This window comes from Mirounga angustirostris, unplaced genomic scaffold, assembly GCF_029215605.1.
Source record: "Mirounga angustirostris isolate CCGP_5_RB_7025 unplaced genomic scaffold, mMirAng1.0.hap1 SCAF_7, whole genome shotgun sequence".
Classification (NCBI taxonomy): domain Eukaryota; kingdom Metazoa; phylum Chordata; class Mammalia; order Carnivora; family Phocidae; genus Mirounga; species Mirounga angustirostris.
This window is the reverse complement of record NW_026991715.1, coordinates 120,214,156-120,240,262: the sequence shown is the minus strand read 5'-3', so window position 1 is coordinate 120,240,262 and position 26,107 is coordinate 120,214,156. Positions and strand designations below refer to the sequence as shown.

Below are 26,107 nucleotides of genomic sequence, written 5' to 3'. Positions count from 1 at the left end.
ACAGACTCGGAAAAAAAAAAAATTGCATCCCTCCTATCATAAAATGGCCCAGGTAAATAGGGAGACAAAGAGAAAAGTTTTGTGGCTATTTGAAAGTAAGTACTCTTTACTATTTTATCCAACTACTCACAGCTCTCTAATCATTCCTTTCCTGAGCCAAATACAACTTTTTGGCAAGAACCCAAGCTGTTCTCACTTCTACTTTACATGACTGACAGCCCCTTTCACCCCAAATCAACTGCTCTTCCTGCTTGCCTATACTTTCTCCTTCCCAGCCCCAAAGCTTTTTCCTGGGCAGTCTAAGATGCATGGAGTTTCTGAAACATAAAATACAGCTTTTCCATACCTTTCCTTTCAAAAAATGGAAGGAAAGCACTGGCCCCCAGCCCCAAGAAGTAACAAAGCGGGTGTACCACCGTTAGTTAACAGGTAAATATAAATTAAAACCAGAAGTAGATGCCACACACCTACCAAAATGGCTAAACTTAACAGAAAATTCCAAATGCTGACAAGGAAGCAGAGCAACTGGAAATCACACACTACTCAGAATGTACACTGGAACATCTCTTTGGAAAACTATTTGACAGTCTCTCTTAAAGTTGGCTACCAGGGCACTTTGACTCCATTAGGTGTAGAGATATAGAGATCATTTAAAAGTAAAATCTTTGGGGGAGGAGGGGAGGAGAAGAGTTGGCTACCCTATGTCCTTGTGATTCCACTCCTAGGTATGTACCCAACAGAAACAAGGGCAAATAACCATCAAGACATGGATAGACAGACTAGCAGCCCTATTCACAATAGCCTAAAAGTGGAAACTACTCAAGTGTTTATCAAGAGACAAAGCAGAAGAAGAAAAAAAAAAAAAGACAAATGGGACTGTGGTATATTCACACAGTGGAATGCTAGGAGAGTAAGTCACCTTCAACTATGAGCTACAAGGTGGATTAATTTAGATGTTCAATAAAATTGTGCAAAGATATTCTGTAGGACTCCAATTATATAAACTTTGAAAACAGGCAAAACTTGTTAAGTCAAAATAGTAATTAACCTAGGAGAGCAGTAATGATTAGAAGGGGTTGGAAGGAGTTTTCGGGATGCAGATGACATTCCTTTTCTTGATTTGGATGCTGGTTGCCTAAATGTTCACTTCGTGAAACTTTGAGCTAACCTTTATGTACACTATTCCGTGTTAAATGTCAATAAAACTAAGAAATTAGGAAACATAAGACTTCTGCTAAAGTATCATCATTTCTTTAACCCTCTAATGGTTCCTGCCCCACTTATATACAATTAATTGCTATGCATTTACCCAGGACACATTCCTTTCTATATATCCCAGTTGTGCTATTTTCTCCCACTGAAGAAAAATGTGATCAATTTTTTTAAGTTCTTATACTGACAAAGATGAATCTGAAAGTTTAAAAGTTCTTCAGAGCTGTGTAAACACTTTATCAAAACCCTTTAGGGCGCCTGGGTGGCTCAGTTGGTGAAGCGACTGCCTTCGGCTCAGGTCATGATCCTGGAGTCCCTGGATCGAGTCCCGCATCGGGCTCCCTGCTCGGCAGGGAGTCTGCTTTGCCCTCTGACCCTATCCCCTCTCATGTGTTCTCTCTCATTCTCTCTCTCTCAAAATAAATAAATAAAATCTTAAAAAAAAAAAACCCTTTATATTTCTTCATAACAGTAGTTAATTAGAACCAGAAACACTTCTGTTTTAACAGAGCCCAGATGTGTAACATTCAAAAGCCTACCTCAAATTAGTCTGCAGCAAAACCATGGTTTAATTTACCCTAAATGAATATTCAGCTATCTTGCTAAAATCAAATTTTAAGTCAGCTTTGCCAGGCCATTATTCTACAGATTGTCCGATAAGCCTGAACACAAATTTTAGTTTTATATATTGAAAGCGCCCTTAACCATATCCTGTATTAGCCTAAAAATACTCTAAAGATACTGGGAATACAGCAGTGAATAGAGACAAGGTCTACTCCTAATTTACATTCTGATATTTAAAACATGGTAACTACAAAATATATTCCCGAATCAGTTTTGGTTCCTCATGAGTTCAAAGAATTCATAATAAAAGGTTTTTATGTGTAGTAGGAAGCACCAGCATACTGATAATAAAATACAGTAATAACCACATTATCCCAGTAATATTAACTCAGAATTGTGGTAAAAAGGCCTACTTACTGTATAATTAGAAGAATAACCTGATGGGTAAAATTCAGGAGCATTCGCAGACAGTTTAGACATTAACACAGGAGCTACAACCACCTGGGGTTTAGCCATTGCTGACTCCAAGTTCTGCTGTGGGATATTATCCTGTGAACTAGGTGGAGCTCTCAGGGGCCTCGTTTGTTCTGAGAAAGGAAAAATGAGGTGTTAGACGCATTCCTTCCTTTGTATAGCAACTTACTATCTCCTGAAAAACCAAATGAGAAGGGCAGGCTTTTAAGAGTTAAACGAGAACGGTCACGAATTTTAAGGTTAACGCCAGGATTTTTACAGAGAGCCTGCAAAAAGGAACAATAGACTTGCTTTAGCTCATTTGTGGCTATACCTGCCTCCTAAATGAAGGCTTGAGGGCTTTCTTTCCTCTTCTCTTAAGGAGTCGATTACAAAGGTGGTTGCTCGCCTGAGGTCTCCCTTTCCAGGGCTGGGAGGGGGAGGCGATTTTTACTTCCTCCCCGGACGGCCGAACTCGGAGACCGCGCACTGGGCCCCTCCCCCAGCCGGGGCGCACAAAGGATTCCTGCAGCCACCTTCCAAACCCGTTCCCGGCCCGTCCCCACCCCGTTAACAACTGGGCCCCTCGGGGAATGCTTTCGGGGAACGGGGGGGGGGCGGGGAACAGCGCGCCGACCTCGGCGCGCGCGGAGGGCCGTGGGGAAGCGTTGGCCCAGGAGGACGGGGTCCCCTAGAGCGGCTCCGTACCTGGGAGCGCCCCGGGCCGGGGAGGCCTCTGGGGCCCGGCGGGGACCTCGCACTGGGCCCCTGGCGGCGGGGCCGTCCTGGGCTGGCGCAGCGGCGGCGGCTGCAGGAAGCCCGGGGCTTTGGGCTGCGGCGGCGGCTGGTGCCGCGGCCGCTCAGCAGGCCCCGCTCCGTTCGGGAAACCGCCGCCCTCAGGCCCGCCCCCTCCGCGGCCCAGGCCCCGGCTCCGGCCCCGACCAGCACCTGGGGCCCGATCGAAACCGTCCGACATGCTCCTCCTCCTCCTCCTCCTCCTCCGCCGGGGGCCGCTGCCGCTGCGCTCGGGAGAGGACGCGGGGGAGGCGCCGCGGGCCGGCTCTCACCGCCGCGCTCACTCGGCCCTCATGGAGGAGGAGGGCGGCGGGCCCCTGCTCGGCTCCTCGACGCTTCGGGCGGAGCGGACGGCAGTCGGAGCACCCGCCGAACCCGCCGCTCCAGAGCGCCCGCCCCCCGCGGCTGCCCTCGGCTTTTCGATTCTCCCCAAAACCCGGCTCCCCCGCCTTCGGCGCGGCGGGGGCGAAGGCGGGTCACAGCGGCCCCCCGCGGCCCGGAGGCCCCGGGCGCGCCCGCCGCGTCTGCTCCCGTTCGCGACCGGCTGGGAGCCGCGGCCCATGAGGCCGCCCGGGAAGCGGCGTCCCGGCCGCCTGACAGCCCTGCTTGCTGCGGGGGCCGGGCGGGGGGGTGCATTTCGTTCCCCACGGCCGGGCCGAGGGCAGAGAGGGGCGCTTACCCCAGGCGGGCCCGACCTACGCGGTGGTTCTCAGGAGAGAAGTGCGAGACTGACGGTTGATGCCAGGAAAATAAAAATACGGGGGGAGGGGGCGTGGAGGCAGCGCCAGGGTTCGCGGACGCGCACCTCCGTGGGCGCGCAGGTGTGTTCAATGACCCTGCGCCGGCCGGCCGGAGGACTGGCGGGAGGACTGGTCCGGAAGGAGGGCTCCGGGAGAAGCTCTGCCACCGGCCTCGTCGGCCACGGCGGAGGGAGGGAGGAACACAGTCAAAATGCAGCCCCCTTTCCCGCCCCTTTTGCAATTCACATCAGGTGTTTATCCCACCTTCTGTGCCCAGGCTTCAGTCTTCTCCCTTTTCTCTTCCCGTCCAGAAAGGTTCTGAAAATGCACTACCTTTCAATGAAATTCCCCTCTTTTTCGTCGCCCACCAGTTCTGTCCAATAAAAATACAGTGCGAACACAAATACAAGCTACTTATGTAATTACAAATTTTCTAGAAGCCACGTTAATGAGTAAAGAAACAGGTGCAATTATTTTTAACGATCTATTTTACTTACCTCAATTTCTCCAAAATGGTAGCATTTCAGCATATAACTAACACAAAAGTATTAATGAGATGCTTTTCCTTTTTTGGTACTAGTCAAAATCCACTGTGTATTTTACACCTTCATGTCTCCGTTGGAATTAGGCACATTTCAAGTGCTCAGTAGGCACATGTGGCTAGTGGCTACCGCATTGCACAACAAAGTTCTTGACGTTATCTATGTGTAAATTATTGTTTTTGTCAGGACTGACAGTGATGAAGCCAAATGAAGGATGAATATAAGTAGTGAGAAGGAGGGAAAAAAATCAATTTCTTTACGGTTATATTGAAACATCCTCACAAACTTCGCTTGTGGGCCTTTATATTAAGCCGGGCTTAATGTTTTCCAATCTTGTCATCTTGAGAATCATTTCAATTAGGAACAAAACTCTTGTTAACAATTTTCTCTTCGTGCTAATAAAAAAAAACATTAGCATCTTTACCTAAATGAGTGAGAAGAATGGCCTTAATGAGGGCAATCATAAATAAATGATTCATGCTGTTGATTGTTGACAAAAATAATGAAGTCAGGGAAGGAAGCCAACAAAAAGTACGGTTCCTTGGTATAGAGAAAGAATGTATGAAGCCAGAGCTTGGTTTAGATCCTGGTCTTGATCCTTAATGCCTTCGTGATCCTGGGTAAGCTAGGGATTTAGTTTCTCTGAGCCTCATTTTCCTCATCTTTAAAACAGTAAGTATGTTGTAGTACCCAGCATATATTACAAAGACAAGATTACAGTGTAAAAATTAGATAAGGTGATACTCATCACATTAAAATCCATTCTTTTATATTACTTCTTACCAGGACTTTTCTCTTCAGTAGGAAAGAAAAACGGTATACTCAGACACAGTGAGAGTGAGTTATCCTGATGTTCCACTGAAGTAGGAGCCCTAATCCTGTCCCAGGCTTTTGTTTGCATTCATCACCCTTTTGTTCTCCTTAGAACTTTGATGATGACTAGCACTTTTTTTACACCTGAGACATTCTTATTTGAGAATAAGGCTACTCCGCATCTGTGGTGATATCAGGGTATCTTTATAGCCACCTTTTGTTAGATAAGGTGGTTAATTAAGATGCTATCCTTTGCCTTCTCCCAATTTACTGTTATGTAACTTTAACCCTATTCTTATGAGATGGCAAAGGTGGCCTTAGAACCTGAATGGATTTAGCTTCATTATAATAACACTAGGTAATACTTAGTACGTGCTAGCCACTGTTTCAAGAGCTTTACTTTATCCTTTTATTTAATCCTCACATCCTGTGAGATAAGCATTCCAATTATCCCCATTGGACACCAAAGGTTGCCAAGATATATCCATCTCGGGACTGTTATAGGGCTAAGTGGAGGTGGTAGGTATTGCAAAATGCCAAGAGGCCAGGGGCACCTGTCTGGCTTAGTTGGTAGAGCATGCAACTCTTTTTTTTTTTTTTTAAGAGAGGGAATGGCAGAGAGAAGAGGGGAGAGGGAAAGAGAGAATCTTAAGCAGGCTTGAGACACCCAGGTGCCTCATAGAGCTTGCAACTCTTGATCTTGGGGTTGTGAATTGGAGCCCCATATTGGGGGAAAAGATTCCTTTAAAAAAATGCCAGGAGGTCACACACACACACAAACATAAGTACTATAAAGGACTCTCTGGAGAGAATCATCAAAAAAGCTCCTTCTCTACATTTATGCCTTTCTTATTGATTTATGAGGGTAGGGCTAAATTTGGAGAGTTGGAAAATATGTTATAATATGGGAAAAGGACCCGCTGTAAACCATGGAAAGGAAAGGATTTGTTTCCTTAAACTGGGTTTAAGGGGCGCCTGGGTGGCTCAGTCGTTAAGCGTCTGCCTTCGGCTCAGGTCATGATCCCAGAGTCCTGGGGTCGAGCCCCGCATCGGGCTCCTTGCTCCGTGGGAAGCCTGCTTCTCCCTCTCCCACTCCCCCTGCTTGTGTTCCCCCTCTCGCTGTGTCTCTCTCTGTCAAATAAATAAATAAAATCTTAAAAACAAAAAACAAAAAACTGGGTTTGAGAGATGTTTTCCAGGAAGACTTACCAAGCTGTCTAGTCACTTATGATAGTTGTACCTTGGAAAAACTGTGTCTTGGCACTTAGCATGCTAGATTGTTAATATTTGGTCTATTCTCTATCCTCTGCATTAAACTACTTCTGAAGTCAGAGGACACCTTTTTTTTTAAAGTACCTGTACACCCATTGTGGGTCTTGAACTCACAACCCCAAAATCAAGAGTTGCATGCTCTACCAACTGAGCCAGCTAGGCACCCCAACCAGAGGACACCTTTTCATCTCTACACCCTTAGATCTTAGCCAAGTACTTGGTATACAATAGGCTTTTAATGGTGATAGGAATCACCTGCAATGCTGCTTTTTCCTTAGGTCATTAGTATAGTGATGATAAAAAAAAGACTGGTTTTCTTTTACAGTTTTTGGAAGACTTAAATTTAAAAATGAATATTAAAAAAAGAAAAAATTAAAAAAAGAAGATTGGCTTTCATAAATCTAGCAGAACTTAATGACTTCAAGATCATCATTGGACTGTATGGGAGTAGACAGTGCAGCCTTTCAAGTCCAGGTAAGAGGAGAATGTTTTCATAAATATGAGGGAGAAAATATTTGCAAGCCATATACTGACAAAAGACTTACATTTAGGGGTGCCTGGGTGGCTCAGTTGGTTGAGCGTCTGCCTTCAGCTCAGGTCATGATCTCAGGGTCCTGGGATCGAACCTCAGCAGGGAGTCTTCCTCTCCCTCTGCCCCTCCTCCCCAACCCCCAGTGATGCTCTCTCTCTCAAATAAATAAATAAAATCTAAAAAAAAAAAAAAAAGGCTTGTATCTAGAATATATGAAGAACTCTCAAAACCCAACTGTGAAAGAATAATCCAGTTAAGAAATGGGCAAAATACATGAATAGACATTTCACTGACGAGAATGTACAGATGGCATTTAAGCCCATAGGGGAAAATGTTCAACATCATTAGCTATCAGGTAAATGAAAAAACCCCAATGAGATTTCACTACCTACTTATCACAATGGTTAAAGTAGAAAATAGTGACAACACCAAATGCTTGCAAGAATGTAGAGAAACTAGAAACTGAGTCACTCATACATTGCTGGTGGGAATGTAAAATTGGTATAATCATTCTAGAAACTAGTTCCTGGCAGTTTCCTTAAAAATTATACGTATAACTACTATACAACCCAGAAATTGCACTCCTGGATATTTGTGATGGTTAACTTTATGTGTCAGTTTGACTGGTCCATGGGATGCCCAGATATCTGGTTAAACATTTTTTTCGGGACATGTCTGTAAGGGTGCTCCCGAAAGAGATTAGCATTCAAACCAGTAGACTGAGTAAACCAGATGGCTCTCCCCAAAGTGTCATCTTATCCACTGAGGGCCTAAAGAAAGCAAAAAAGAGAAGGAAGGGAGAATTCCATCTCCCTGTCTGATTGCTTGGGCTAGGACATTGGTCTTTTCACTTTGGACTGAGACTTGCACCATTGGTGCTCTGGTTTTCAGGCCTTCAGATGTGGACTGTAACAATACCACTAGCTTTCCTGGGTCCCCAGCTTGCAAACAGCAAATCGTGGGTTGTTTCAGCCTTTATAATCATGTGAGACAAATCTGAGGATTGGTTTTGAGTATTACAATGTCATGGAATTTGTGTGCTAGTTGGTTTCTTTTCTATTTCCTTTTTGGAATGGGAATGTCTGTCTTATGCCTGTCCCACCATAGTATTTTGGAAGCACATAACTTAACTGGTTTCATAGCTTCACAGCTGGAGAGGAATTTTGCCTCAGGATGAATGTCTTTGAATTTTGCCTTGAATCTCAGTCATATCTGATTTAATGATATTTATTTATTTATTTACTCCGTGTGAGGACACAGCAAAAAGATGGTCATCTGCAAACCAGGAAGGGGGCTCTCACCAAAACCTGACCATGCTGGCACCTGATCTTGGACTTCCTAGCCTCCAAAACTGTGAGAAATAAATTTGTTCTTTAATCCACACAGTCTGTGGTATTTTGTTAAAGCAGCTCAAACTAAGCATTTTCCCCAGAGAAATGAAGATTTATGTTCACACAAAACCATGTACCCAAATTTTAATCACAGCTTCATTCATACTATTCCCAAACTGGAAACAACCTACATGTTCTTTAATGGAGGAATGGTTAAACTGTGGTGCGTAGAATACTACTCAGCAAGAAGGACAACTTCTGAGACACACAACTTTGACAGCTCTCACAGGAATTATACTGAGTGGGGGGAAAAAGCCAATCTCAAACAGTTATTGTGTGATTAATTTATACAGCCTTGAAATGACAAAATTATAAAGATGGAAAATAGCTTAGTGGTTGCCAGGGATTAAGGAGGGGCTGGGGTTTGGAGGGAAGTAGTGTGGCTACTGAAAGGGTAGATACTATGAGGAATCTTTGTAATGGAACCATTTTGTTCTTGACTGTGGTGGTACTCACGTGAATCTACATATTGATAAAACGGCATAGAACTAAATACATGTACATGTGTGTACACACACAAATGGGTGCATGTAAACTAAGGTAGGCGTATTGTCAATTTCCTGGATGTGATATTGTGTTATAGTTATGTATAGTTATGTAAGATACTACCTTTGGGGGAAACTGGGTAAAGAGTAAACAAGATCTCTCCATAGTCTTTCTTTCTTTCTTTTTTTTTTTTTTTAAGATTTTTTTTACTTATTTGAGAGAGAGAGAGCGAGTACAAGTGGAAGGGGCAGAGGGAGAGGGTGAGAGACTCGTAAGCAGACTCTGTATGGAGCCCAATGTGAGGCTCCATCTCAGACCCTGAGGTCATGACCTGAGCTGAAACCAAGAGTTAGATGCTTAACCGACTATGCCAGCCATGTGGCCCTCTCCATATTATTTCCTATAACTGCTTGTAAATCTAAATTATCTCTAAATAAAAAATTTTAAAAACTGAACACATATAAATAAACCTTGTTCCATCTTATTCCATCACTCCCTACACTTTCCTAGCTAGTTCAGTTCACTCCTCCCTGCCCAAATTATCATGGCAACATATATATCATAAATTAGTGGGGACATCATTAAGAGAGAGAAGAATTAGCTGACATGTTTGTTCTCTTGGGTCTCATTTGTATAAATTATCTTCTGCTCCTAAAGTCTTGGGCCTGTAATGAAATATAGTCCCAGTCAGTCAGCACTTGACTCCCATCTGGATCAAGGCACCAATCCATCTTTGAGTCTGAGATAGCCAGGAATGCTACTTGGGATCTCCCCAACATCTGCTATGCTTACTTGTTTAATGTTGATCTCTTAGCTGGACTATAATTCCATGAGGACAGGAATTCATTCGTTCACTTCTTCATTCATTCAGTAAAAAAAAAAAAAAAATTTTTTTTAAGTAGGCTCATGTCCAGTGTGGAGCCCAACACAGGGCTTGACCTCATGACCCTGAGATCAAGACCTGAGCTGAGATCGAGAGTCAGATGCTTTACTGACTGAGCCCCCCAGGTACCCCTCATTTAGTAAATATTTATCACATGTCTACTCTGTACCTGACACTGTTTTAGTGCTGAGGATAAGGAGGGGTGTGAGATTAGTAGCTTGAGGTGTCTGAGACTAGAAGCAGGAAGACCTGTGATGGTTGTAGTAGAAATTGCAGAGGGAAATGATGATGGTGATTAAGGTAGTGGTAGTGGGGTTGGAGAGAAAGGCCAAATTCAAGAAATGTTTCTGAAGAAGTTGACAGATGTATGAAAGTCTTATTAATAAGCCAGGAGAAAGGATGACTCCCAAGATTCTGGCTTTGATCCTTCAGTCTCCAAAAGCGGGCATACCAGAGCGGGGCAAGTTCAGTGAAAGAGGGGACTCTCACTAGCTCCATTTTGGACATTTCATTTGGCATCCAAGTGGAATTGTTTAGAGATAGGTAAATTATGGAGTTAGAGGTCAAAGGAATATTGCCTAGCATTAGATATTTGAGAGCTGAAGCCACAGGAGAAATGAGCTAACTTAGGGAAAATGGATAGAGGCAGAAGAGGAAAGAGAAGCATACATTTAATGGCTGGGTTGAAGAAGAGAGATCTGTGTCCTCTGTTTACGTAGGACTAAAACTGAGAGAAGCCAGTGGAGAGCAGAATGTAAAACAGGGAGGGCCAGGGGCGCCTGGGTGGCTGTCAGTTAAGTGTCTGCCTTCAGCTCAGGTCATGATCTCCGGGTCCTGGGATCCAGCCCCATGTCAGGCTTCCTGCTCAGCGGGGAGTCGCCTTCTCTCTCTCTTCCCCTGCCCCTCCCCACTGCTTGTTCTCTCTCTCTCTCAAATAAATAAATAAAATCTTAAAAAAAAAAAAAAGGAAGGCCAAGAGTGTTGTATGTTACAGAGAGGCCAGATAAAATTAGGATTATGAAGAATCTGTAAAAGTGCACCTTCTCTGAGCTTGAGCACTCTACTTACCTTGGCAGGCACGCACTGCCTGAGGCCGCTAACCAGCTGAACAGCAACTGCCTCTGGGAACCAAGTCCACTTTCACCAAGTGATCTTCCAATTACCTATCTAAATTTGCTTTTTGAGAAGAACAGGAACAACAATAATAGCTAATATTTAGCACTTACTGTGTTCTAAGTAAACAGTTTACATGAGTTATCTCATTTTATTATTTTTTTATTTTAATTTTTTTTTAAAGATTTTATTTATTTATTTGACAGAGGGATAGCAAGAGCAGGAACACAAGCAGGGGGAGTGGGAGAGGGAGAAGCAGGCTTCCTGCCAAGCAGGGAGCCCGATGCGGGGCTCGATCTCAGGACTCTGGGATCATGACCTGAGCCGAAGGCAGACGCTTAACGACTGAGCCACCCAGGCACCCGAGTTATCTCATTTTAATTACCTCATTTCATCTTCCAAACAACGCTGTGATTACACTAATTACTTCCCTCGTGTTATAGATGAAAACACTGAGATTGAGAGAGCCTAATTAACTTGCCTAAGATCACATAAATAGTGAGCAACCCAGTTCTGTTAAGCCCAGAGTCCATAAGCTGAAACCATACTACACTTTTTCTCCAGAATAAGTGCGTCACAGAGATGCAAACATTCTATTGTATTTGAGTTCTATTTCTCACTGTAAATTAATAAACAGGCATTCTCAGGAAATTTGCAAATGGAATAATATAGATTTGCGAGTGATTTGGGTACAGCAGCTGTAGTATTAGGAAGTATTCACAGTTCTAAACCTGATGGTAAAATAAATGGGGGAGATATGGGAAGTTTGTAAGGCAAGTGTATTAGAGATGTTTTGTCGCCATTATAGTTTCTTTTTATTTTAAAGATGGGAGAAAGATGCATTTGTTAGCTAAAGACAATGAGGGGGAAAAGGAAAACATCAGGGGCAAAGGGGGAAACTGAGAGAATAAAGGACCAGAGGAGGAGGCAGGTCACAAATTCAGAGTATAGGTGGCAGAAATGACTTTGGATGGGGGAAAGCTTTTTCGCTAAGAAATGGAAGCAGATGCAGAGAAATTGCAGGAGAGGGAGGATGCTGGAAACTTAAGATGATCTGCATGTTCTCAGTAAAAAGGGAGGAAATGTCTTTATTGTGAGGGTGGGAGACATAAAAAGAGGGAGTTTGAGGAAAGTGGCAACGGTTGCAAATGCTGCTCTGGGAGAGGAAGCTGCTTCGGAAGGGGGCCAGTTCACAGGAGAACTGCTGGGGGCTGCAAAAAGTCCAGCTTAGGTTAGAGACCAGGGATTTGCAGGGGCAACGCTCTGAACAATTTTGTGATTTTCCTCTAGCAACTCTTGACAACCTGATGTAGGAAAGAAATTTCATTAATGTAGTTGAGGCAGGAGAGTAAAGTCAGAAGGGACTGAGGGGCTGCTCATGGCTTAAGCTAGATAGAGAAAGGATTGAAAATGAAAGATAAATGATAGATTGGAAGGAAAAGGGAATCAAGAGTCAGAAAGAAGGGAGTTGGAAAGAAAGAAAGGGGTGGTCAGAGCATGAGATCTGGGTTGAAAATTTTAGAGGAAGATCTTGGTGAATAATTACAACGGGCAACATTCTACTAATTGCACAATTCAACTAATTGAACTGAAGTGCTTGCTGGCTAGCAGCAAGGTAATATAATAGCTAGAAATGCTATTTTCAGGGTCCAAATATGGCATTTGAAAGACAATTAGGAACATCAATGTTTAATGTATAAATATCAAGTAAGAGGTCTTTTGCTACTTATGTGTTCTATTTCCCTCTCTCTCTCTGGCACAGTCTATGTACTGCTCTTTTTGTTGGCACGAGGCCAAAAGCCAGTACATTTGATCTTTGAACAACATGGGTTTGAACTATACAGGCCCACTTATATGCAGATTTTTTTCAATAAATATAATATGGTACTGTAAATATATTTTCCTTATGATTTTCTTAACATTTTCTTTTCTCTAGGTTACTTTATTATAAGAATACAGTATACAATACGTATAATATACAAAGCATATGTTAATTGTTTATGTTATTGGTAAGGCTTCTGGTCAACAGTTGGCTCTTAGTTAAGTTTTGGGGGAGTCAAAAGTTATATGCAGATTTTCAATTACGAGGGGTGGGAGAGGGTCAATGCTCCTAACCCCTACATTTTTCAAGGGTCAACTGAATCTTCTTTCTGTTTCAACTCTTATGGGGCACTCACAATGTTTCTCTAACTCAACAAATATGTGTTGACTGCCTAATGTAGCCAGACAGCTTCATGACCCTGAGTCAAGAGTTGTAACCTCCTGGGTGTCTGGGTGGCTCAGTCGGTAAGCACCTGCCTCTGTCTCAGGTCATGATCTGGGGGTCCTGGGATTGAGTCCCATGTCCAGGCTCCTTGCTCTGTGAGGAATCTGCGTCTCCCTCCCCACCCCCCCGACTCTCATTCACGCTCTCCCCCCACCCTGTCTAAATTAAAAAAAAAAAAAAGAGTTGCCTCCTCCTCCAACTGAGCCAGCCAGCCACCCCTGCCCATTTCTATTTGGATTTTTAAAAAACTGTTGAGTTTTGGGGCACCTGGGTGGCTCAGTCGTTAAGTGTCTGCCTTCAGCTCAGGTCATGGTCCTGGGGGTCCTGGGATCGAGCCCTGCATTGGGGTCCTGGCTCAGCGGGAAGCCTGCTTCTCTCTCTCCTACTCCCCCTGCTTGTGTTCCCTCTCTCTCTGTGTCTCTCTCTGTCAAATAAATAAATAAAATATTAAAAAAAAAGAACTGTTGAGTTTTGAGAGTTCTTTATATATTCTACATACACACCCTTTGTAGATAAGTGTTTTGCAAATATTTTCTCCCATTCTTTTCTTTTTTTTTAAAGATTTTATTTATTCGTTTGACAGAGAGTGGGAGAGAGTGAGAGAGAGCACAAGCAGGGGGAGTAGCAGAGGGAGAGGGGGAAGCAGGCTCCCCACTGAGCAAGGAGCCCTATGCAGAGCTTGATCCCAAGACCCCGGGCTGAGCCAAAGGCAGACGCTTAACCCACTGAGCCACCTGGGCACGCCTATTTTCTCCCATTCTGTAGCTTGTTTTTTAATTCTCTTAACCTGAACCTGGTCTTTTGCAGGTTTTCTCATTTTGATGAGATTCAATTTATCAGTTTTTACTTTTATAAATCATGCTATTGGTGTCAAGCCGTGCCCTAGACCCTGAAGATTTTTCTCTTATTTCTTTTAAAAGGTTTTGTGGTTTTGTAACTGAACCAACATGAGTTTGTTCCTTGGTGAGTCAGAAATTGCACCAGGTTGAGTTGTGGCACAAAGAAAACTTTCATTTGTAGCAAATGAGATCATAGGGAATGGCTTCCAAAGCTGTGACTCCCTCAGAGGGTGAATGGGTTCCTTTGGGTTAGGGTTAGGGTGAATATTTAGATAGAGAAGCCTTGCCATCCTGCAGAGAGGAGGGCATAAGGTCATGCCTGCGCCTTCAGGAAACACGCCTATACACACATTGTATGTTATGTAAATGAGGCTGAGGCTCCTCCTGGGGCAGAGATTGTAGTATTATTATTAGGTGAAGGTCACTGTAGGTCATTCCCTAGGTCAGATCGTGGCCCATCTGCACAGGTGTGAGCCAGGTTTAGCTCAAACAGTCTTGGTGGTCTGGGCAGTGGGGAGATTATGTCAGTGCAGTTGCCATCACCAGTTGGGGGGAGGGAGGGGGGTGGTTTCAGGTTTCATGTGCCTGAGTCTAGAGGAAAGCCTGAAAGAAGAGCTTAGGGGAAAACCTAAGACCAAAGTTAGTGGGTACAAACAGGTGGGTAGTAAACACCGGGTCTTGGGGTCTAGCGGGTGACAGTTTTATTTACATTAAAGTCTGTATTCCATTCTGATTTAACTATCGTATAAACTGTGAGATTTAGGTTTAGGTGGAGTGTTTGTTGCCTATGGATGTTCAGGCTCTTCAGCACCATTTCTTGAAAAGGCAAATGTTCCTCCATTGAATTGCTCTTGCATCTTTGCCAGAATTAAACTGGACACACTTCTGAAAATCTATTATGGGCCAGACCCTGGGCTATCTTCTTTACAGTAGTTTTTTCTCCCCTTTACAACCTGCAAAATCGTTATTTAGCATCTGTTCTGTGCCAAACACTGTGCTAGTTTGGAGAACTGAGAGAAGAACAAGCCTGCCTAGAATGCTTTACAGAGGAAGAGACAAGCATGAGCACGTCTGCAAAGAGTAGGGAGAACAGGGAGAGCTTTCTAGACTGAAGAAAAAGCATGTCAAACGGCTAGAGGGTGTAGAACAGCTTTGTACATTTAGGAAGCAGTAAGTATATTATAGCTAGAAGGAGAGGAACAGGAGAGAATTTTCTCGTGTTGAGTTTAGAATACCTGTGGATATCTCATTGGAAATAACCAGTAGGCAATTGCCTACATGGGTCTGGAGCTCAAGAGAAAGATTTGGGCTGGACACTAAGCTTTGGAAGTTGTCATAGTACTGTTGACATTGGACTGCCAGGGGAAAAAAGTATTAGAGTTAAAAGAAAAGAGGGCCAAGGGAACATTTGAAACATTTGCACATTTAAGTGGCAAAAGAACTGAGAATGAATTGTTAAAGAAGTAGGACATTCTACTAGAGTGGTATGTCCACAAGCAGCAAAGGTGAGAAATTCTGGTTTTTGCTTTTCTGTTATGGGTAACATCTAGCATAAAAAAAGATCTACAAAGAGATTATGTTTCACAAGACTGCTTAAAAAAACTGTTTATTTGAGCTAGAGTTTTCATCAAAATGCAATATCTAAAAAGTTAAATATAAACATGTTAACTGCTATTATGGAGTTTTATTTATTTTATTTTATTTTATTTTTTTTAAAGATTTTATTTATTTATTTTGAGAGAGAGAATGAGATAGAGAGAGAGAGCATGAGAGGGGGGAGGGGCAGAGAGAGGGGCAGACTCCCTGCCGAGCAGGGAGCCCGATGCGGGACTCGATCCCGGGACTCCAGGATCATGACCTGAGCCGAAGGCAGTCGCTCAACCAACTGAGCCACCCAGGCGCCCCTATTATGGGGTTTTATAATCAAGTAACTTGAGAGTGGTAACTATATAACATATAGTTATATATGTTTAAAAACTGAGGGAAAAAGGCAATTAGGTCAAGTCTTTATTAAGAAAGCAAAACAAGGGGTGCCTGGCTGGCTCCATCTGAGGAGTGTAAGACTCTTGATCTTGGGGCTGTGGGTTGGAACTCAACGTTGGGTGTAGAGATTACTACAAAAAAAAAAAAAAGAAAGAAAGAAACTTTGAAAAAAAGCAAAACAAGTATATTAGAAAATTCTTTTAATTATTAATATAAAATAACTTCCACCTGCATTTCCCCCAAATAATTTGGATTTCCACTTTAAATTCAAGAACTGGTAAATCCACATATGTTTTAAAAAAAACAACAAATAACTACTCCTCTTTATATTGTAGTACCCTTACTAACACAGAATGCCCCTGCAGTGGGTTGAAGAGTGTCCCCCGCCCAAATTCATCACCACCCTTATTTGGAAATACAGCCTTTGCAGTTGTAATTAGTTAAGGATCTTGAGATGAAATCATCTTGGATTTTAGGGTGGACCTTAATTTCTCTGACTGGTGTCTTTATATGAGAAAGGACACAAGATTTGGGCACAGAGAGATACACATAGAGGGTGGCAATGTGGTGAGGAGGCAGAGGTTGAGAGTCTTGTGACTGTAAGTCAAGGAACACCAAAGGATTGCTGACAACCAGAAGCTTTCTCCAGAAGGTAGGAGAGAGGTGTGGGGCAATTTCTGTCTCAGAACATCCAGAGGAATCAACTCTGCTGACACCTTGATATCAGACTTCTGGCCTCCAGAACTCTGAATGAATGCATTTCTGCTGTTTTAAGCCACCCAGTTTGTAGCAATTTGTTACCCCTATCTCTCACCATCTTCCTGGGCCCCCAAAGGTACTTATGTTCTAAAAGAAAAAAAAAACATAGATTTTTTTATCATTGGCACTTACTATATGGGGAGAACAATATCCACAAAAGTCTGCTGAGTTAGTTCTAAACAATTCTTTTTTTTTTTTAGGATTTTATTTTTATTTCTTTGACAGAGAGACACAGCGAGAGAGGGAACACAAGCAGGGGGAGAGGGAGAGGGAGAAGCAGGCTTCCCGCGGAGCAGGGAGCCCGATTCAGGACTGGATCCCATGACTTTGGGATCATGACCTGAGCTGAAGGCAGATGCTTAACGACTGAGCCACCCAGGCGCCCAGTTCTAAACAATTCTAAATGCAAAGTGGTTTTTTTTTTTTTAATTTTATTTATTTATTTGAGGGAGAGAGAGGGAGAATGAATGGGGGGGGGGGCAGAGGCAGAGGGAGAAGCAGAATCTCCACTGAGCAGAGAGTACCAGGACCCTGGGGATTACAACCTGAGCCAAAGGCAGACACTTAACCGACTGAGCCACCCAGGTGCCCTGCAAACTGGTTTTATTTAAACAAGCTGCTAGTTATTTAGCTTTGTGCTGGCTATTTAATGTCAGTTTTCCTCGATCCTCTCCCAATTAATGTTGAACTTACACTAAGTGTAAGTTCATTTAGTCGGTTAATATTTGTTTCCTAAAATCAACACAATCTTGATTGGTCTGTTGGGAAAAGAGGGCTGAGATTGGGGTTAGTGATGATTGCCTTAAAACCAGTCAAGTGTCTGCATTATTCAAAATCCCTGGAGTCTAAGGAGTCTAAGAATACTTTCTCATTGGAGTTGTTCACTTTGCTAATATTTACTTGTAAAAGGGAAGCTTGAAACCATAAACTACTGATAACTGTTTAACATAATAATCATAATGAAAACATTTAATTGACCCATCTCTGGCCTGGTTTTAACTGGATGCAGGGTTTTGGTAATGTGTCCTCTTTAGGATTCAAGTGGTTTTTATTTTATTTTATTTTAAGATTTTATTTATTTATTTGACAGAGAGAGAGAGAGAGCACAAGCAGGGGGAGCTGCAGGCAGAGGGGGAGGGAGAAGCAGGCTCCCCACTGAGCAGGGAGCCTGATGCGGGGCTCCATCCCAGGACTCTGGGATCATGACCTGAGCTGAAGGCAGATGCTTAACCAACTGAGCCACACAGGTGCCCCTAGGATTCAGTTTTTGATCGCATATCTTCTCAGGCTCCGTCTACATTTTGATTTTTGGCTATTGGTCACCTCTCTGGGTTGAGGCTCCAAGCAGACCCTAATGGTGTGTTACACTCCTCTAAAGATTTTATCTTTTTTTGTTTCTAATAGATTAGGACTCAATAGTAAATACTATCTTTAAGCATTTGTGGGTACAAAGTCTCCTAAATTTCAGAGGGTTTAAATTTGGATGTGTTTAAAATTGGATCTATTCAGGGGTGCCTGACTGGCTCAGTCAGTAGAGTGTGGGACTCTTGATCTCGGGGTTAGGTTTGAGCCCCATGTTGGGTGTAGAGATTACTTAAAAATAAAATCTTAAAAAAAATAAAATTGGATTATCCAAATTTAAATTATTTATTAAATATTTATTATTTAAGTTTTTATTTATTAACTTAAGTAATTATTAAAGTAACCAAATCATAGACCAATCTGTAATGAAAATTTACATATATGTGAAAGGTATCTTTTTTTTTTTTTAAAGATTTTATTTATTTATTTCACAGAGAGATAGCGAGAGCAGGAACACAAGCAGGGGGATTGGGAGAGGGAGAAGCAGGCTTCCCGCCGAGCAGGGAGCCCGATGTGGGGCTCGATGTGGGGCTCGATGTGGGGCTCGATCCCAGGACCCTGGGATCATGACCTGAGCCGAAGGCAGACGCTTAACGGCTGAGCCACCCAGGCGCCCCTCTTTCTCTCTTTTTAAAAAAGATTTATTGATTTGAGAGAGAGAGAGAGAGAGAGAGAGCACATGAGTGGGGCAGGGGCAGAGGAAGAAAGAGAATCTCAGGCAGACTCCCTGCTGAGCCCGGAGCAGATGCCAGACTCATTTTCAAGACCCATGAGATCATGACTTGAGCCCAAATCAAGAGTCCTATGCTTAACTGACTGAGCCACCCAAGTGCTGTCCCCCCCACCGCCATCATATTTTCTAAAATACGGAGCTTGTGTCCTTTCCTGTCGGTGAACTCTTTCAGGAGAAGGGCAGTATTTTCCCTTGACATCCTCTGGATGTCAGTGGAAATTCATTAGTTGAATGACCTTTTATGCTGGTTAAACACAAGAGATGGATGTTCTTTTTTTCTTTTTTTTTCTTTTTAATTTATTTGTCAAAGAGAGGGAGAGAGGGAGCAAGCACAAGCAGGGGGAGCTGCAGGCAGAGGGAGAAGCAGGCTCCCCGCTGAGCAGGGACTTGGATGATCTTGACCTAGAGCTGAAGGCAAAGCTTAACCCACTGAGCCATCCAGGAATTCCAGCACAAGAGATGTTCTTAAAGGAAGGGTTTCTCTGAAGTTTCTTTCTTTCTTTCTTTCTTTCTTTCTTTTTTTTTTTAAAGATTTTATTTATTTGAGAGAGAGAGAGTGAGAGACAGCATGGGAGGAGAGAGGGTCAGAGGGAGAAGCAGACTTCCTGCTGAGCAGGGATCCAGGGACTCCCGGATCATGACTTGAGCCGAAGGCAGTCACTTAACCAACTGAGCCACCCAGGCACCCACTGAAGTTTCTTTTTAAGGAATATCTGTTTTGCCTATCTTAAATATTTCACTTAAAGTAAAAAGCAGTGATCATGCTGACACTTCATGATGATTGAGCTTTGGGTAAGTGAACCATTTTATATTCCACATTTGATTCTTCCCACTTTTAATCAGAAGACACCTGCAGACTGACAGAGGTATGTGCAAAGGACAAGCAGGTCCTTATGTTTTGGGGTCCTTTAATAGTTTTGCGGCCATCAACCCAGGCCTTGTCAGGCCACTTCATGTCCACCAAGGGCGCCCTCTAGCGCTGGATATTAATACTACCAGCAGCACGCGGCTTTCTCTGGGCCCGCTGTGGGAAGACCAATACGTAGATGTGTGTTAATTTTCGGGCCTTGACATCGTTTCCGAGGAATTTAACTCCACCTCTTCGGGCAGAATGGAAAAACAGCGCCCTCATTCCCGCCCTTCACCACCCCTCGGCCTCCTCCCACTGTCCTTTTGGTCCTCTTCTGTTACAGAAGTTCTGATTTTTCCTAGAGAGCTAGAGGAAAGGTACCAAAAATGGAGTTATATTATCCTTGTATTTGCTCTGGTGGAACACTGGAGAGGAAACCACACTTTGTAACCGGTTCTCCAGCTCCAAATGTAGCCCTGAAAACTTGAGCGCCGGCGCAGGGCTCCAGGTTTGATTGACAAGGACGCGCCGAGGGAAAGCGCGGAGGCGGGGCAGGGGCCCGCGGGTAGAGCCCGAGACAAAGAGGTTTTGGCTGCCGCTGAGGAGTGAAGGGCCCTTGGGGTAACTAGCCTTTGCGCTCTAAAGGGGCGTTTGGTGAGGTCGTGTTCTCGTCCGGAGAGAGGGCGGCAGGCGCCGGGCCGAGCGGGCTGAAGGGCCGGGGGGGAGGGGGCGCGGGGCGGGGGAGGGGGCGCCGGTGTGTGTGCGTGCGTGTGTGTGTGCGTGTGTGTGCGTGTGTCGCCGTCACGTGGCCGCCGCCGTCGCGGGGTTGGGGCTGTTCTTCCGGTTTGGAGGCTCAGAGCCTCGGGGCCCGAACCCGGGTCTGTCAGCGCGGCGTCCCCCCCGCGCGCGCCGCCCAGGGCCGCCTGGCCTCCCCGCCAAGGTGAGCGGCGCGGCGCGGGCAGCCGGGGCGCGCGATTGGGGCGCAGCTGGGCAGGGGCAGCGGGGCTCGCGGGGATTGTCCGGGCCCCCGCCGAGGAGGAGACCTGTCAAAGAGCAGAAGCGGGCGGGGTTGGCAGTGGCCTGGGTGCGAGGGGCACGCGGGCGCCCGCAGGCCAGAGGCTTGCGTCCGGAAGGAGAACCTCGCCTCGCGGGCCCTCTTTCCTGTCTCTTGCTGGGGCGACGTGGAAAGGAGTGGGCGGGTGGTTGGGGAACTGGGTACTGGCAGGGGCCAGGGAACAGGCAGCTGTGCAGGTGCAGATCTTGGAGCTTTGGCGGGCAGCGGGAGTCGTACGGGGTCATTTCGGCCCGCAAGATGGGGGGAGGAGGAGAGGTCATAGAGGACTTTTGATAGAGGGTGCACCTAGAGAAGTGGCAGCTGGACGCCCCGAAATTGCGCTTGAACCTTGAGGGAGTTCGGGGTCGGCGGTCAGCTGGAGACCTAGGAGGTGGCGAGCGAACGTTGTGAGTGTGTCTGTCTGTGCCGGCTGGTGGTGGTCCGGGCAAACTTCACCCAGGCAGAGTGGGGCCCGGGGTTGGCGACCGGGAGGAGACAGCGGTGGGGGCCGAGCTGATTCGAACCCCGGAGGCGGAATGCCTCTTATTCGGCCTTGGCCAATCGGCTTCAGGGGAAGGTTATAAATAGCGGTCCCGGGCAGTTGCCAGCCGCGCTGCAGTTTAGTGGCCGAAGGAGGGGCGGTAGTTTGGTGGCGGTCACACTGCCTGCCAGTCTAAGCTTCTGTAGGGTATTGTGTCCTTGGTTGGTATGCTCTGCTTTAAAAGCGTGACTTGTTTACGGTTGCAGGCGTCCTTTATTCGCCCTGTGGTGCAGGGCAGTCCTAGAGAGATCGCCTTGTAAGGAGTCTTGTAGGACAGACTCCGTTTGGATGGGACTTGCATGCTTTTATTTAAAATGCTCCCCCTCTTCTCCATCACACCCCTTTGATTTGCAAACCTGGCTGTTTTTTTTAAATTTTATTAAATGTACAGTTTAGGATTACTTTCTTATCAGCAAGTGTGCTCAGGCTGTTTACCTTTGCTGATGGAATCAGTTTTCCGCAAGGATACACAGCATTTCATTTTCAAAGGAAATCCCCTGAAACTCTGGAGAATGTGTTCCTTAGATACCTAGGTTTCAAGTTACCTAGCCCTAGTTATTCATTCATTCAATCAAAAAACACTTGCTGTTTTCCTATTTTGTGCAAAGCACTGAGCCAGATGTAATACCAAAGTGAATAATAATAGCAATTAAAATACTGTGTCCTTTTAATCCTCACAACAGACAGGTGCTGTTATTATCCTCATTTTAAAGGTGAGGGAATCAGTTTCAGAGGAGTTAAGTGAATGACTTGCCAAGGACACAGCTAATAAATTACAGAATGGGGGCTTACAACCCACAGGTCACCTTGTTAGCCTCTAGGCTGCCCTCTCTCCCTGCCCTCAAGAATTTTAGTACCTATTGGGGAGAAAGTTATCCGAATAACTTACATTACAGTGCTGTATCAATGATATACTAATTATTTTTTTTTTCAATTTTGAGTTGTAAAGCTTTCCCCCATTGCTTCAAAGTCATAGAAACACATGGATAATAAAATAGAGGGCTTTTTAAGTGAAGAGAGGGACAAATGTGACAATTAGGCTAGTATTCTATGTTCGATATAAACAAGTACCTGTCTGTGATAACACGGTTTCAGATATTCTCCGAATATCTTTCAGGGTCATTTGTATTTGATTTAGGCTTAGTGGTAGGGACCATTCTTGCCAATAAACTACTTTCTGATCACTGTCCTGTATGTTCATAACTTGAAGTAAGTGGAATTTTTTGGCAAGATCGGCCTCTGAAGGCCTTGGCCTTAACTGATGCTTGATGCCAGGGATCTATTCAACATCAAATTCCCATTTTCTAAGTAGGCAGGACAGTTTTTCCAGATTTTATGAAATAGGACTTCAGCTTTAAAGCACTGTAAAATCTCATCATAAAAGTTTTAGAGCCTAATGGGGTCTAACAAACGAGCTTTCCTATGCTTTTATAGATGAGCAGACTGAGATGCAGAGAGATTCAGGGAGTGAGCGGCAGACTTAGACAACACACAGGCTCTCTTATAGCTAGCTTTGTTCTTTCCCTGATGAGGTCTGGGTAAACCTCATCAGCCCCACGAGAATGGTGGTTGTTGGGGAGGTGGGATGATCCAAGAAGAGAAACTAGGGTAAGTGGGGAGGTTGGGATAAGACTAGGTCATTGGTTGGGGTGCCTGGGTGGCTCAGTCGGTTAAGCGTCTGCCTTCGGCTCAGATCATGATCCCAGGGTCCTGGGATCGAGCCCCACATCGGGCTCCCTGCTCAGTGGGGAGCCTGCTTCTCCCTCTCCCTCTGCTTGCCACTCCCCCCAACTTGTTCTCTCTCTTTCTGTGTGTGTCAAATAAATAATAAATAAAATCTTAAAAAAAAAAAACTAGGTCATTGGTAATGGTAGGACAAATCTCCCTTAAGGCAAGAATTTTTTATATCTTTGTATCTTTTATATATCTTTTATATATCTTTGTTTCTCCCTTGTTCTTGGCATAGATTCTGTGAATGTTTTGAATTCGGGGCTGGATTTCAAACTGTTGCTCTCCATTCTCAGCCATGACTAACCCTAGAAGTGACCCATGAATAAATGAGGAGAATATTTATGGGACTCAGGAATGCTTGGGATTGAAATGAAATGACATGTGGAAACACTGAAAATATAAAACCTATTCAAGTGCAAAACATTGTTCAGATACATTTCTGATTGCATGCCTGAACCCATGTTGCATGCTTCCGCTTCCTTAGCTTTTTTCACATTATGCTCTCCATCTCAAATGTGTTTCTTTCCTTTTTTCTGAGCCCTGTAGGAATACATAATCTCCTTCTTTGATCCCTCAAAGAGCTTTGGACTTGCCTTACTCTGCTTTGTAGTGTTATTACTTGTTGACTTTTCTTATCTCAAAGTGTGTCACCTATTCCAGTTTGATTCTACAGATGCTTCTAACGGCTGTGCCTCTGACTCAGCCCTCTATACGTGTTTGTTGAATTAAAGGGCATTTTAAGAATAAGCACCATCTGGATTAAGGATTTCCATTCCCAGTGTGGCTTTCTGGTATTTGTAAGAAGTTGCTTCAGGGAGTTGTAGTAGCAGTTCTGAGTAAGCTAGACCCTTCTTCCTCTGGACGCTGGAAGAATGTTTATGGAATCTGCTAGGATTGGGTGCTGGACCCTAACAGGGCCCACACGATGGGGCAGAGCTTAAAGCAGTTGGTGGAGTTAGCTGAGCTTGACTGATAGAATTCCAGATCTTCTGCTTCTTCCTGATTTTGAAGGAAAGAAAAGAAGGATGGGGGAACACCGGGAATCAAGGGAATGGTGGGCGTGCCTTCAGTGCAGCCCTGGGGATCTGCCATGCAGAGCAGTGGAGGTAACCACTGAAGCTTAGGTCAATAATAACAAAGGTCAGTGACACTTCATCTTGCCCAGTTAGAGCTGGTAAAGAAGTAGCCACTTGTGGGCGCCTGGGTGGCTCAGTTGGTTAAGCGACTGCCTTCAGCTCAGGTCATGATCCCAGGGTCCTGGGATCGAGTCCCACATCGGGCTCCCGGCTCAGCCTGCTTCTCCCTCTGACCCTCTCCCCTCTCATGCTGTTTCTCTCCTGCTCACTCTCTAATAAATAAATAAATAATCTTAAAAAAAAAAAGAAGTAGCCACTTGTGAGAACCACTGATGGAAGAGTTCCTAGTTACACCCACACCTACAAGCGCAAACTTATGTGATAATGGCATTTTTCTTTCTTTTTTAAAATTGGTGTCATATCTCACACATGTTTAATTTTTTGAGATGTGCACTTAGCAAACATGCATCTCATGTTCACTCAGTCTCAATTCGGGGGTCTTACAGGATAAGCATCTTGCTGCACTGAATGGGTTGCCAGTGTTTTCTGTACATGGTGGCTAAATAGCTTGCTACTATACAGTTTTATAGACAATTTAAGGGAAATTCAAGGATAACTATGCAATTTTTGCTGTATGTGCAGATTTAGAAGACAACTTTCATGTAAGATGTGATTGGACTCTATAGCAATTTTCTTTTTCAGCTTTCTAGCTACATTAAGGATCAATTAGACTTAGGTGATCAAGGCTTAGAATTGAATAGTGGGTTTATAACCACTATTTTAGTGGGAAAATGGATTTCAAGTTTTACATATCTGAGTTGGAAACAAAGTTTTGAAGCATCTTCTGTAAGTAAAGGGCTTGGCAAATAAATTCATTGTAGATGCCCACATAAAACTTTATATTCCAAGCTCTTTGAATTAGTATTTTTAAAAAATGTTTTTGATGTTCAAATGACAAAGTATGTTTTTCTTAGCACATAAATACTTTATTTTCTTTCGTTTTAGTGATTTACCCTCAAGGAAATTTGGGATTCAGAAAGTTGGGAGCTCATACGAACATGGCGAATCTACTGAAAACCGTGGTGACTGGCTGTTCGTGTCCTTTACTTAGCAATTTGGGGTCCTGTAAGGTTATACCTGGGAAGAAGGATTTTTTACGAACATTTCATACTCATCAGGCTCTTTGGTGTAAAGCTCCTGTAAAACCAGGTAAAGTCTCACGTCAGTGGATGTAAGTCAAACCTTCAAGTCGTAGGAGCTAACAGATCTCCTGATGATTGATAAAAGGAAAAGTCATGCAATGTTACAGCCTGGTGTTTGTGAGTCATCATTTTGCATTAAAAAAAGAACCCTAAGGAGTGCTTTTTAAAAATATTTTCCATGTATAGAAGTTCCTGATCGTCAGTGCTAATAGAGAAGAAAAGAAAATAGAAAAAGAGAGAAAAAGAGAAATGATAAACCAGTTGAGTTGTACCCAGGAAACTATTGCTCAGAGTAACCATTTCTCCCAGCAGCTCTTCCTCTTTCCTTGTCAGTATGGAGGAATTGTAACATACATGGCTCATCTCTGCTCAAGAATTAGCAATTAAGTATATGAATTAATCTGAAGTAGTGCTTCTTGATTTAGTGAATGGCAACTTCATCTCAGTTGCTTAGGTCAGAAACCTTGGAGTCTTCCTAGATCTTCACAGTAGGTACGGTTCAGCCCTACCTTGTATCCGGAGTCTGTTCTTCTCACCATCACCGCTGTTTTCTTCCTGTTCCATGCCACCATCATCTGTCACGGGACCACCATCATCTGTCACGGGACTGTTGTGCTCATCTTCTAAATGTGCTCTATGCTTTCTGCCTCTGCTCCTGCTACAGTCTGTTCTATACGTGACAGCATCATCTTTTAAAAATGAAAGATCATGTACTTTTCTATTCAGAATTTGCCACAGTGTCCTAGCCCATGCAGAGTTAAGAGCTGAAGTCTTTTGGTAGCCTACAAGGCCTTCCCTGCTAGGATCCCCATGCTTCTGTTCTAGTGTGCAGGCCAAAAGGAGAAGCTAAATAAGGGCTTTCTAAGCTGAATGAGATCCCTTTATGCACTTCGCACAAAGACCCTCCTAGGACTG

The 26,107-nt window shown here is 44.1% G+C and overlaps 2 protein-coding genes across 8 annotated transcripts in view; one reads left to right on the top strand and one right to left on the bottom strand.

Moving 5' to 3' along the window:
• Window positions 1-3,827, bottom strand: part of PAIP1 (poly(A) binding protein interacting protein 1) — a 30,845-nt gene extending 27,018 nt beyond the window's left edge. The window contains exons 1-2 of one of the 4 annotated variants that reach the window (XM_045903731.3): window positions 3,704-3,827; window positions 2,194-2,363 (exon numbers count right to left, since the gene is read on the bottom strand). In XM_045903731.3, the coding sequence (XP_045759687.1) occupies window positions 2,194-2,292 (99 nt within the window). In that variant the 5' untranslated portion in view covers window positions 2,293-2,363; window positions 3,704-3,827. Of the gene's footprint in view, window positions 1-2,193; window positions 2,364-2,567; window positions 2,592-2,937; window positions 3,478-3,703 lie in introns of those variants that run through there. The other 3 variants (XM_045903715.3, XM_045903723.3, XM_064596712.1) reach the window with 3 other exon arrangements.
• Window positions 3,828-19,821: 15,994 nt separating this feature from the next.
• NNT (nicotinamide nucleotide transhydrogenase) overlaps window positions 19,822-26,107 on the top strand; it is a 92,336-nt gene continuing 86,050 nt past the window's right edge. Inside the window, exons 1-2 of one of the 4 annotated variants that reach the window (XM_045903693.3) lie at window positions 19,822-19,965; window positions 24,996-25,199. In XM_045903693.3, the coding sequence (XP_045759649.1) occupies window positions 25,049-25,199 (151 nt within the window). In that variant the 5' untranslated portion in view covers window positions 19,822-19,965; window positions 24,996-25,048. Of the gene's footprint in view, window positions 19,966-20,102; window positions 20,210-20,371; window positions 20,529-20,864; window positions 21,050-24,995; window positions 25,200-26,107 lie in introns of those variants that run through there. The other 3 variants (XM_045903675.3, XM_045903665.3, XM_045903683.3) reach the window with 3 other exon arrangements.